General features: G+C 30.4%; 1 protein-coding gene across 2 annotated transcripts in view; it reads right to left on the bottom strand.

Moving 5' to 3' along the window:
* Nucleotides 1–13,615, bottom strand: part of Hrs (Hepatocyte growth factor regulated tyrosine kinase substrate) — a 92,091-nt gene that overhangs the window by 40,658 nt on the left and 37,818 nt on the right. For both annotated transcript variants that reach the window (XM_035364759.2, XM_035364760.2), the window contains 3 exons: nucleotides 7,990–8,114; nucleotides 7,598–7,661; nucleotides 7,409–7,510 (listed from right to left, as the gene is read on the bottom strand). In XM_035364759.2, the coding sequence (XP_035220650.1) occupies nucleotides 7,409–7,510; nucleotides 7,598–7,661; nucleotides 7,990–8,114 (291 nt within the window). The remainder of the gene's footprint in view (nucleotides 1–7,408; nucleotides 7,511–7,597; nucleotides 7,662–7,989; nucleotides 8,115–13,615) is intronic.

The following is a 13,615-nucleotide window of genomic DNA, read 5'->3' as shown; positions in this document are numbered from 1 at the left end:
GATCGCCTGTAGAATACATCCAAGATCTCTAGGTCCGGTTTGAAGTGATGAGAGAGTGAGTCAATTTGCGGATGAAGAAGAAGACCCAATATGACACAAGAGCTTCTGGGCATCGATTCAATGATAGAAACAAGGTGTGGTTGCGGACCAGATTCGATGAAAAGGACTCATTCCTAAGCTACAGTCACCTTGGGATGGTCTATATACAGTACAAAACAGGGTGAACAATGTCGTGGTGAGGATCCATAAGTCATCAAACTCTAAACCTAAAGTAGTTCATTATGATATATCCATTTAATAAATAGATATCTTGTAATTGCTTTTGCTATCAAGAAAAATTGAGGAAATACACGAATGTGCTTCTCCATTTTAGCTTTCTCCATTTTGAATTAAGTTCTGTTGAAAGTTTTAGTACTTAAAAATATAACTACTGTGAGATATTACAGTATTGTATGAATATCTGAGGAAATTTAAGCATTTTGTTTTATTTGTTGTGATAATTATAAATTTTATTCCCTTTTCATCGGACTTGTGCATTCAATTCACTACGAACCCATACGCATGCAACAATATGTTCTTTTATTATATAGGCATTAGTTGCACTTCAGAATAATATATTTGATTTCCTTCTCATTTTCATGAATTAAATGTCAACGGAATATTTTATAGTTATGATTCAATTTATCAAACAGGATTATTGAAAGTTTAATACTTTTTTTAAGCATTATACACTATGGCCATAGTATGTAGTAGGCCACAGTATATAATTGTAAATAGTACAGCACCACGCGTGGCAAACTGATAACTGAATGGGAGAGACAATGTAGCAGCCAGGGCATGCCATTTATAGGTCTAAATGCTAATGGCACAAGCCAAAATATTTCATGAGTTGGACTTAAAAATTGATACTACACAATCATGGGTTGTCTAACAAATTTAAATTGCTGTGCTATTATGCAATAAAAAATTTCAGCCAAAAAAGCTTCAGCTGATACTGAAAGCAACTGAACATTTATAGATGAAGTCGCTGAATTCATAAATCATGAAAAGTTATTCACAGAAGCAATTTATAAAGCTGGCAAAACGGTTTTTTTTTTTTTCCCCTGTATGTGCTCAATAAGGGCTCCAACTAGGGGTCAAAGATTCCAAAGCAAGACTGCTGATTTTGGCATATGCAAATGCTGCAGAAATGCACAAATGTGAACTTTTCTAATTGGAAGAAATTTCAGGCATTTAAAGGAGTAAAGATTTTCTCCATCCTCTTTCATTAAAATAAAAGAGCATAGATAATAATACAAATATTAATTAAATGATTGATTTTTGATAACCATTCCGAGGCTCAGCAATACTTGAAATTGGATGTTACTGGATGACACAAAAAACTTACCTTATTATAGACAACTGTGCAGCTCATACTTCACAAACAGTTTTAGTCAACTAACTATGTCATATTCTTTCTTCAAAATTGCACTTATAATTCAGCCAATGGATATCAAATTGCTTTGATGCCGACATAAAGTAACCTTTTTAAAATCTTTGCTAAATTTTCTTAACAATGGGAAGAACACTCAAGAATTTGTTAACAATTTTAACATAAAATTTGCTATGTGGAGTATTGCAAAATCATGGAAGATATTTGTATATATTTTTAAAAAGGCTTGGTGTAATTTATGGCCAGGTATCATATTTCATTGATGACAATGTTGATAGTTATGAATTTGAAAATTTCCAAATATCACAAGCAAAAAGGCAAAGATTTTCAGTAAATAGAATTAGTGAAGAAAGTGGGAAAGTGATAATAAATGAAGATGATATAACACAAATTTTTCAATGGCAGTGTCCCTATCATCAATAGATTAACGGATGGCAAAATCCGTAGCATGGTTTTAAATCCAAAAAATAATGTTACCAATAATGAAGAAACTGACAAATAAGTTGTTAAGAATGAAAACACCACAATTCGCAGTTTAGTGGGAATACTTGATATAATTACAGGACTTTAACAATGGAACTTTGTAATTGAACAAGAAATTATGTCTATTTATAAAATTAGCATCAGCACAACAAAACGAAACAGCTTAAACAAATTACATTGAAAGAAATGTTTAATAAAATAAATAAAAAAGTAAATAGTGAATTTTTTAATAAATGTTTCATTATTTCATAAACAATTATTCCATATTTTTAATTTTTAAACCTCTACATTTCATATTACTTAATTTAAAATCATGATCTAAAACCCAGAAGTATCTGAAACCTGGAATACTGAGGTCCCTATGATTCTAGATCTAGAATTTGTACTGCATTATCTTTTAAATTAAATAAACTGGTCAAATGTTTTTTTATTATTTTTTTAAGCTGTTATTTATGAAAATTTGACTTTGGCCTGTGAAATTATCTAACACTTTAAATAACTAAATAGCCATTAGGTAAATGGATGCCATGCAAGTAAGAATAAAAGGAGACATCATCCCTGCACTATGGCTGATGCAATGTTGCTGAGCATAGATGTGTGCATGTTGCTGAGCATAGATGTGTGCATGTTTTATTTACATCCAGAGCATGTTACCTTGACAGCGGTTTGGTAATATTTCAACACATGACAGTTCCACCCAAATTGAAAAGTGGGCACATTGCCACATAACAGAAACATACATTGCTGGTAGGGTAATATCAAATTTACGCAAAAATCACATCTTGGTTATTTTTCGATAATTTGCAAAAGTGGTTTTGATTATGAATTTGTTTTAAAAATTCTCTAATATATTTGCAAAAATACTGTAAATAATTCAGTATCTATTTCTCAGTTGTATACAAAACTTATCTTATTTCATGGTCAGCGATTAACAGAGTTGTAAGGAAATTAAATTAAAGGTCTCTCTTTTAAAATTTTATTTAGCAACATGTTTAACAAATGACTAAATGTAACACAAAATTATGAATAAAAAAATATTTGTTATTCAATACATACACTGTTGAATGAAATATAACCAATTTTCATTTTTAATCTTATTTCTAATAAAAGAAGAAGAGATTACATCTGCTACTTTTAAAACAGTTTCAAGACATGAAAAAATCATCATTGTTATTAATCAATGCATTCTGGATTACCTTGCAATATGTAAATTTCAGATATCTGTGAAATTAGATATCAATTAGTTGTTTTAACTGTTTCAAAAAATGAAGCAATATCACTATGCAGAGTAAGGCAGCGATATTGGTATGCAGAGTAAGATTGCATAAAATGGGTAAAATTGCTAACAGAAGGTATTAAATGCTCTGCCAAAATATATTTACCAGAAAATTTGAATTTGATAATGAATATATCCAAAAACATGTTTTAGGTCAAAAGTTTGAAACTTGATGGCTAAATCTAAAATTGTGTATGTTAAAATATTTATAATTAGGCACACAGGTCAGATTAAATTTTTTAAATAAGGTAAAGCATGCAAGGGCTATCTACCTAAGGGGAAAGATGCCTTCATGGAGGAATTTCAAAAGAAAACTGATTTCCAGTGTGTTAAAAATAATGCATGTAATTTTCATTTTGTACATATTCCTTATGTTAAAAACTCTGATATATGCTGAATTAGTGTAAATTACTTACTCGAAAAATACAGTGAATGCACAGAAATTAAAGAATGTGCATACTGAAAATTGAAAAATATGGAATGTATATGGGTACTGAGGCACATCCTTATAAAAAGCATGCATTTGCTTTTAACAAAATATGCAAATATTTATTAAATTACTTATAAATGTATTTGGAAATAAGGAGTTATTCACTCAAAATCTCCTGTGAATGTTACTGTGAAGAAATCGAGTTATTTAATATATATACATTTATAATGATTATAAATATGATATAAATATATAATGACTTTTATATTTAATTGTAAACATAATTGTTGGTACTGGAAAAAAATCTACTTAAAGATGTTTTAAATCGCAGTTTACGAGATGTGTACTTACGGAAGTAGTAAAGTAGAATTTTTAGATCGTGTATTGCTGAAATCAACAGAAAAAAAAAAAAAAAAAATTGATAAGTATTAAAAGAATTATTTCCTTACTAATAACTTAATTACAAGCTTTAAATAATACAGTACAAAGTCCGAAATCCAGACATCCATTATCCAGAATGATATAAAATCTGGACCTCAAAGCCACAAACATGTTTTTTTTTTCGGGGGGGAGGTATGCTTTACGCACGCGCATTTAATTTCTCCTTCCATAATAAAACATGCAGAGATTTTCACTTAAAAATTCCGATTCTTAATTTCACTTAGGCACTAAGTAAAATACCTCGTTATGGAAAAATAATCATGTAAGCATAAATTTGTGAGATTAATAATTTCACTCCGTAGCTGAGTGACTGCTTGTACATACATCTCAAACCGAAACATTCACCTATTTTATATCCCGACCCGATTTTATATCCGATTTTATGACACCGACCTGGCGAGTTTTTATTTATTATATTTTGCTTTCATCACCGCATGTTTATCAATACACGACAGCTTCAGTAATAACTCATGCAGTGATGTCTACACTTTTTTTATATATATTAGTATTTGAATAACAAGAGTATGGCAACCTTTTATGCTAACATTACACTTAGCAAGCAATCTTGATGTCTGAAAAATGCTGACGAGGAAATATTCAACAAAAATTTCTTTTCATATGCTAAAAATAGATTTTGTTAATGAAATTCATAAGCTAAAAGATTACATTTAGTGCTATTTTAAGAATAACTGATATGTTTATTCACCATAAACCCAGAAGCGGCGGCAGAATTTAGGGAAGACAAAATTTTTGGAATTTGGGGAAGCACCAAGCGGTAAAATTAAGGGACGAGAAGTTTTTATAATGCAAACTTTTCGTAATCGGAAAACATGCATGACATCGAGCATTTAAAAGAGTAACGATATCCCCCGTTACATATCGTGTAAATAAAAGAGCATGGATGACACAAGCATTAATGAATGATTGTTTTGAAAATGATTTTATACCCGAAGCTCAGTAACATTTGAATTCGGTTGGTTTACCTGATGGCTCAAAAACAGTCCTGATTGTAGACAACTGTTTGGCTCATACTTCACTTAAAGTTTTAGTGAAAGATAATGTATCCATATTAGTCTTCCCTCCAAATTGTACGTCTGTCATTCAGCCTATGGATATCAGAATAGTGTGCATGCTGAAATGCAAATATAAAGTAGTATTCTTAAAATCCATGTAAAATTTCTTGAACAATGGCAAGACTATTCAAGAATTTTTGAAATATTTTAGCATAAAATCTGCTGTGTGGAGCATCGCAAGATCATGGAAGGATGTGTCTCCAGATACATTAAAAAATGCTTGGCATAATTTATGGCCAGCTACCATAGTTCATGGTGAGGGCGACAAAGATGATAGCCGCGAATATGAAGGTTTTCGGATATCGCAAACTAAAGGTGAAATTTTCCAGTTAATGGTTTTTGTAAAGAAATGTGGAGAAGCGGTAATAAATAAAGATGATATAACAGAAGTTTTTGATTGGGATGGCAATGCCCCAATCATCAATCAACGGATGGCGAAATCTGTAGTATGGTTCTAGATCCAGAAAATACCACTACCGATAGTGAAGAAAGTAATAGAGAGGTTATTGAAAATGAAAAAATTTCGATTGACAAGTTAGTCGGTATTGTCGACACAGTAATTATAGGACTTGAACAGTGGAACTTTGTAACTGAACAAGAAATTATGCCCGTTTATAGAATTGAAGAGAAAGTATTAGCACAAAAAACAAAGCAACTAAAGTAAATAAATTTTAACCCTTTTTTTTTTTTTTTTTTTTTTAATTTTGATATCCTTTAGATCATAACTGCTCTTTATTTCATAAACTACGATTTCATATTTTTAATTGCATAATTTCTGCATGCCATCTTACCAGATTTAAATAAATGATCTAATATCCGGAAAAATCCCAAACCCGGAATCGCCGAAGTCCCGACGAGTCTGAATTTCAGACTTTGTACTGTAGTAAAAAAACTTTTTTTATCTCTTTCAGAAAATACTTATAGAAAGTGCATGAAAATCAGAAATCAGCAGCAATATTTGACATATTTCACTATTAAAATAAAAGTTGCTGTAATTTGAAATGAGCCAATCAAAGCATTAATTTGAGTGACTTTAATTTTTGATTTAAAAGATGCCCAGAAGCTGAAAATCAACTCATATTTGAGAAAGTATTTCAGAAAGAAACTCTGTAAATACAAAAGAAATAATGCATAATTTTATTATTAATAATACAATAAACTTTGATTTTAATTTTTTTAAGCATTAATCAAATAAAATTGAATAAACTTGAAAATTTTTTTTCTAATTGTAATTTTGCTTAAAATTAACGAAATTTTGTTTAAAAAATTTCATTCCATTCAGAATGAAATGTTATCTTTCACATATTTAGAACTCTGAAATATTGTAGAAAATGAAAATATATGCATTTATAGTTTTAGAACATAAATACAAAATGTTTACCTCTGATTATGTCACAACCTATTGATCGTAATGGCAAGTCACTGTATGTTTTCATCACCAAGAGGGGTGCATCACTGATTCAACGCAGTGTAGTCGAAAAACCAGTTTGGGCTTCCCCTCTATTTTCTACCTAGCATCCAAACAAAGAAAATGTTTAGAAGCTACTGCAGTACCTCAGTGAGTATTCAGCGTTTGTTGAGGTTTTCGTGTGTCCAAGAAACTACTTAAAAGCTTAATCTGCTTCTCAACTCAGAAAACAATTCTGATGAGTTCTCCATTTGTATTTTATCGAAAATATTTAAATTATAAAATTAGGTAAAAGAACTTGTAATATTTTAGGGAAATAAAAATAAAGCATTTTTCATTGCCCAGAAATACGAGACAAAAGTATGTTTACACTTGGATAGCATCACAGCAAATGACAAAAAATAAATTCACCAAACTAGTCAGCATGATAAATAATAAAGATGCTATATTGTTGGTCCTGAGTTGGAATCCACAAGAAAGCATAAATATTTGCAAATGTGTAAAGTTTTTACAACATAACAGAACCCAAAATATATCAAGCCAAGCGTCCCTTCAAGAGTCTAATGCCACAAAATGAAAGTATCAGACCCCTGAATTCTGAAAGGTGTTCTCAATAAAAAGCAGGATGGAGCTGAACAAAAGTCATACTATCACTTAAATGTGCTTAAGGCCTTGGTCAATGACATGTGCTACTTTCTGCCTTTTGGGCATAATTAATTTTGTGAATTGTGTGCTGATTCAGATCAAGGGACAGCAATATTAATAAATATTATCACTTTCCATAAATTAAAGCATAAAATCACTTGCAATTCAGAAAATGACATATTATAAGCTTGCATTTGGTTAATAAATACTTAATGCATACCTCTTTACTTTCAGCTTCACTTTGGGACAAAGCAAGAGCTAATTGTAGATCTTCTTCTTCTTTTAATTCTTGCTCGCTCTTACGATTTGCAGGTGTTGTTTCCTAAAATTCAATATGAATTTCATATTCAAAATTATGAAAAAAAAATATTTTAAATAATTACAAGAGTAGGTGTGGTTTTTCACATACTTGAGAATTTGACTGAGGAGATAGCTCTGGATTTGGAGAAACTGACTTTGGAATAGTGGATGGTCTTAGAAAAGGGGAAAAAGATATTAGTGTTCATGTACAGAGTACTATAATAGCATTAATGAAGAACAGCAAAGTTATAAATAAAATATTACTAATATTTAACTTTCAGTCTTTTGATGCTATGTATGCTTTCACTACCAGGTTTAAAAAGAAAGGAATTAAATGATCTTATTTTCACCTTCTAAGATAACAGATATACTAAAATTTAAGCAATAAAAACTCATTATAAAAATTTCTGATTCAATCCCAAAAATTCAATAAGAATTTTCAATCTTTTCACATACATAAGTTTTATGGAGAATTTGCAGTACATAAAATATGAAACTTACTTGTTTAACTTTTCCCAACAAGCTTCACACACTCTTACTTCTTTTTCAATACCAAAACGAGGAATTGGACAAGAACGAGAAGAGCACTTACTGCAAAATATTTGTCCACAGTTTCGACAATGATGCTAAGTAAAAAAAAAAAAAATTATTTAACAAAGTCAAAGATTGTATAGTATATTTAAGAACATATTAATAACAGGAATTCTAAGTTAAAGATGAAAATAAGGATAATATCAAACACACTTTTAAACTATAGTTTGCTAGCTTCAATATAGTAGAATACCATAACCTGTAAAAATGTGTCCAAAAACTAAAAACTCTGGATAATTTCATATGTGAAATGGAGTGAAGAATCTGCATATGACCATCACGAAAACACTGTTTTGGGTTCTCAAATTAATCTCAATCTAAAATATTGCATTATCTTATGCTGAAAGTTAAGATTTCAGACTTCTTACTTCATGTACTTAAAAAGTTTTCTTACAGCAGGTATGAATTACATGAATTGCAATGAGAATTAGGGATTTCAATTAAAAAAAAAATATTACAAACTGTTATATCTTGTCTAATTTGTGTGTCATTTATCTTACAAATAAATTGAAAACTATTAAGAAAAGAAAGAAAAAAAATCTTAATACTTTAAGCAATGAGTCAGAAATAATTCTACAGTCAATCTATATCCTACTCATATTTGAAATGCGAACAAAAACAAAATAAATGCACAAAAAGAATTCAAGTTAAAAAATCAATCACAAAAAACAAGAAAAAAATGTTTTAAGCTGGAATTTAACAAAAAACAATATATAAATAAAATTAACTTGTCTCCAGATAACATCTAAATAACACACACACACAAACACCAAAAAAAAAAAAAACTCAATTACTTAAGTTTCATTTTCACACAAATTAATTTAACAAGAAAAAAGAACAAAGCAGAATTAAAATACTTAATTTCATAAATGGAGCTTTTTAATTTCATATTTCACTTTCTTATCATAAAAAATAAAAATGAATATTATAATTATGTTATTGTTACAAATTTATATTAAAATTATTATTGCATATATCTAAATAAATTTTAGGGAAATTATCCCTCTAATGCCCATGGGTAGCATATTTGCTACCATGTATTAAATGCCACGTTTTTATACCAGGAATGCCATGAAATGTAATTTTTATGTCATAAATTTATAGATTGAACCTTTCTCATGCATTATTAGCAAATTTTAGGCATAGATAGCAGCACCAGCTTAAAGGAAAAAAAATTAGAAAAAGCACGGATGCAGCAAACAAAGCAAGCACCTTTTCAGACGTAAGTTGTTTGTTTATTTTACAAGCATTTTATTAATAAAACAGTTAATTATTACTATTTATATAAAGTAAAAGAGTTAGTGTATCACACAGTATAAAAAAAAACTTTTTCAAAATTGTCGTTTTTAATGCTAAAATGTATTTTTAAAATCATGGTAGCAAATCTGCTACCATGGGCATTCGTGTATCTAAGCCTAGCAGTTCTCTGAAGAAAATATGTTTTTACATTGAAATTAGTTTAACTTTGTAATTTTACAGATAATATATCCTTAAATACAATTTATGGATTTTAATTTTATTAGTTTAAATTTTGTTATTTTTCAATTTAAAAAATATTTTAAGACAGATTTTTCCTGTAAAAAAGTCTCTAGAAAATTCATTTTGAGAGTTAAGTTGAAAAATAACTTTAATCTAATCCTCTATTAAATCTCATGTTCTTTTTAATATATTTGTACTTTATTTGCTGAATGAAATTTAAAAAAATAATTTAGCAAAATTTAATAATAATTTAATAAAATTCTCGGAATTTTGAATAAAATTTTGAATTTTTTTCAGCCATGTACTTCAGGTCCCTTTTTCCACAGAGTAAGAGGAAGAAATGTGCTTAAAAAACTAGAAGATGCCATAGCATATATGAATGATTTGAAAAGTGATTTATCCGATATATCTGATGACGACTCTGATGATGAATATATGCCTACACGAACGTCTGATATCTTCCATGAAGGAAGCTCAGATAATGAAGACGAAAGTCATAATGAAGATGTAGAAAATGACCAAATTGCATTAAATATTGAAGAAAGTGTCTATCTATGTAAGAGTTATAAAATTTTTTAATTCTCTGGAGGAAAAAAGAACCTAATCTTATGAAGAAGAAGTAATGTCTAAAAACAGATTTGAAAAAATCTTAAGATTTTTGCATATTGCAGATAATTTACAAATTGATGATGATGTTAGAAGTGACGAATGCTGGAAAGTGCAACTGTGGTTGTCTAGACTTAGAGAAAACATGCTATCCGTTCCAGGTGAGATCAAGCAGTCTATTGATGAAATAATGATTCCATTTCGTGGGACAATCCATATCAAACAATATATGCCTAAAAAAACCTCATAGCAAACGGGGTTTAAAACTGTGGACCCGGTGTAGACAATCAGGCATTTCTTAAGATTTTGATGCTTACACTGGAAAATCTGAAGGTTACTATTGAGATCAAACTGCCTACGCATTAGGTCTAGAAGCAGGTGTTGTGATGCAGTTATGCAGCACTCTAAATAACCCAACAAAAACTATTATCTTTGTGTATAACTTTTTTTTCTGTAACCTCATTAGTATGCGAATTATCAAAAAAATATAGGATTTGTTGGGACTTCGAGAGAAAACAGGCTAAGGAAATGTAAATTAAAGAACGAGAAGAAATTGAAAAAAAGAAAGCAGAGGATCCATTGATTATTCTGTAGCACCTGTAAATTATGTAGGTATCATAGCTGTAAAGATAAATATTGTAACCTTAAATATTTGTTTTTCAATTATTTATTACTTTTAGGATCAAAGAACTGATGGTGTGCATCACTGGCTAGTGTAATAATTCCATACGGCAAAAATGCCACTTATGGCCCTAGAGGAATATTTATTCATGCTAAATGTGACAAATGTAAAAATATCTCTGTTTTAAAAAGGACAGAAGCTGTTTGAGTTTATCAGTTGTAAATAAGTGTACATAAACTAAACGAAATAAAAAAAAAAAATGTGTTTGAAAATCACTTATCTGATCCATCACAGTTAGATAATGATTCCATTCCGTGGACATTTTGTGGATTCCATTTCGTGGGCTACCATCAAATATGCTACCAAGGACAGATTTGTACCCTAATCTGCCCATGGTAGCATATTTGCTACCATTAAAAAAACATTAAAAAATATCTTTTTTTCACAATTTTTCGCCACGTTTGTTTTATTTATCCTAAAATAACACTCTTTTAACTAACAAATAATTTTTTGTTTGGAAATTTCTTGTGGTCGGCATTAGAGGGTTAAACATGAAATTGTAGTATCTTTTGTAAAATGTAACAAAAAGTATGGAGACGAAGCTCTGCCAAAAAAAAATAGTAAAATAAGATTACAGCAGCAAGTCTGCTTAACATTAAGGTAAATGGTTATCTCACTAAACTAGTAAGATACCACCAGGCTTGAATAATTTTGGTGACATTTTGGTCTGGTCCTTTCATAACTGTAATTGGTACTGTAACTAAATAACTGTAATTGGTTCCTATATGTAACCATATATGGACCTTATATGTAACTTTAACCATATATGCTTTTCAATAATTTTGAGAAATGGAAGGTCTTGGTGGCTGAGGGGGAAGAATTATATAAGACTGAAGAAAGCATTAGCTCTCTGTTTTTAGTTTACAGTTGACTTTGGAATATTGATAGATTGTGAGAGTGCTTAGCATTGTGTTATGTTTAACATTCTTAGGAGTTTGAAGCAGTAACTACTTGTGCTGTCATACTGAGAAGAGCTGTACATGTATTTTTAAGGAAAGGTACAGAACCACAGAGTATTTCTCTTGGTAAAATAAATTTTAACAAACTATCATTGTTTCTGTGTGCATTCAATGCATTACGAACCCGTATGTACATTATGATAAAAAAAGCTTTTCTTTAAAACTCATACAATAATTAAATGGCTAAAAGGGGGAAAATATTACATAGTTTGATAGAGGAAAAGTATTAAATAATTATCATTATAAAGTTCATGTACAAATTTATTTTATCAATAATAAAAGCACTGGCATAAACATTATATATTATCACAAGTACAAGTCATAAATTTATCAACGTATATAATGCATAATAAAAGCATTATATACCTTGATAAATTTATAAAGATAATGGCTTATACTGTTGATGCAATTTAATTAATAAATTTCTATTGGGTTGTTCGGAAAGTAATTTCGTTTTTTCCCGTCAGAGGACTTAATTACCTTTTTTCGAAACCAACTTCACACTTAAGCCGCATAACCATTATATGTCTTGAGAGCTGATATTACAAGGCTTGTGTGTGAAAAAGTTCTATTAATTCTACACAGTAGTTTTTGGTTGGTGCCCTTTTAAATATGGAGAGCAATAAGCAGCATTTTCATCATATTTTACTTTTTTACTTCAGAAAAGGTAAAAATGCTGTCCAAGCGAGAAAAAAAATTGATGGATGTGTATGGAGAAGGCGTGTTAACAGTACGCCAGTGCCAGAACTGGTTTACAAAGTTTCAATCCGGCAATTTTGATGTCGAAGATGCACCACGGTCTGGAAGGCCGGTCGAAGCTGACAAAGATGCGATAAAGGCATTAGTTGATGCAAATGGGCGAATAACCACACGAGAGATTGGTGAAAGGTTAAATTTGTCGAATTCGACTGTTTATGGCCACTTGAAAGGCCTGGGCTTAACCTCAAAGCTCAATGTGTGGGTGCCCCATGTTCTTATGGAGCGAAATTTGTGTCGTCGCGTTGACGTGTGCGATTCGCTCCTCAAACGTCAGGAAAATTATCCATTTTTGAAGCAAATTATTACTGGGGACGAAAAATGGGTCGTATACAACAATGTGAAACGCAAGAGGTCATGGAGCAGAAAAGATGAACCGGCTCAAAGCGTTTTAAAAGCCAACATTCACCAAAAAAAGGTGATGCTGTCTGTTTGGTGGGATTTCAAAGGAATCGTTTTTTTTTTTTTTTTTTTTTTTTTTAGCTTTTACCGGACAATACAACTATTAATTCAGAAGTCTATTGTCATCAGCTGGACAAATTGAATGATGCACTTAAACAGAAGAGGCCAGAATTAACCAACAGGAAGGGTGTAGTGTTCCACCAGGATAATGCGAGACCTCATACAAGTTTGGTCACTCGCCAAAAGCTTTTACAGCTTGAATGGGACATACTGCAACACCTACCATATTCTCCAGATCTGGCGCCTTCCGATTATTATTTGTTCCGGTCCTTGCAAAATTTTTTGGATGGTAAAACCTTTACCTCAAATGAAGATGTCAAAAACCACCTGAAACAGTTTTTTGCCAGCAAGGACCAAAACTTTTATGAGCGGGGAATTATATTACTGCCAGAAAGATAGCAAAAGGTGTTGGACCAGAATGGCCAATATATAATTTAATAAAATATTTATTCATTATACGAAAATTGTCTTTCATTTTCCCCCCAAAAAACGAAATTACTTTCCGAACAACCCAATATATTTAGACACACATGCTTTTATTATTTGAATAAAAATTTTATGTGAATTCTGCAAGGAGAATCATTTACCATTT

Source organism: Stegodyphus dumicola, chromosome 5 (genome assembly GCF_044657685.1).
Source record: "Stegodyphus dumicola isolate Sdum_Otavi_A_Nest chromosome 5, ASM4465768v1".
Taxonomy (NCBI): domain Eukaryota; kingdom Metazoa; phylum Arthropoda; class Arachnida; order Araneae; family Eresidae; genus Stegodyphus; species Stegodyphus dumicola.
The sequence above is the reverse complement of the archived record's forward strand: the minus strand, read 5'-3'. Positions and strand labels throughout refer to the sequence as shown.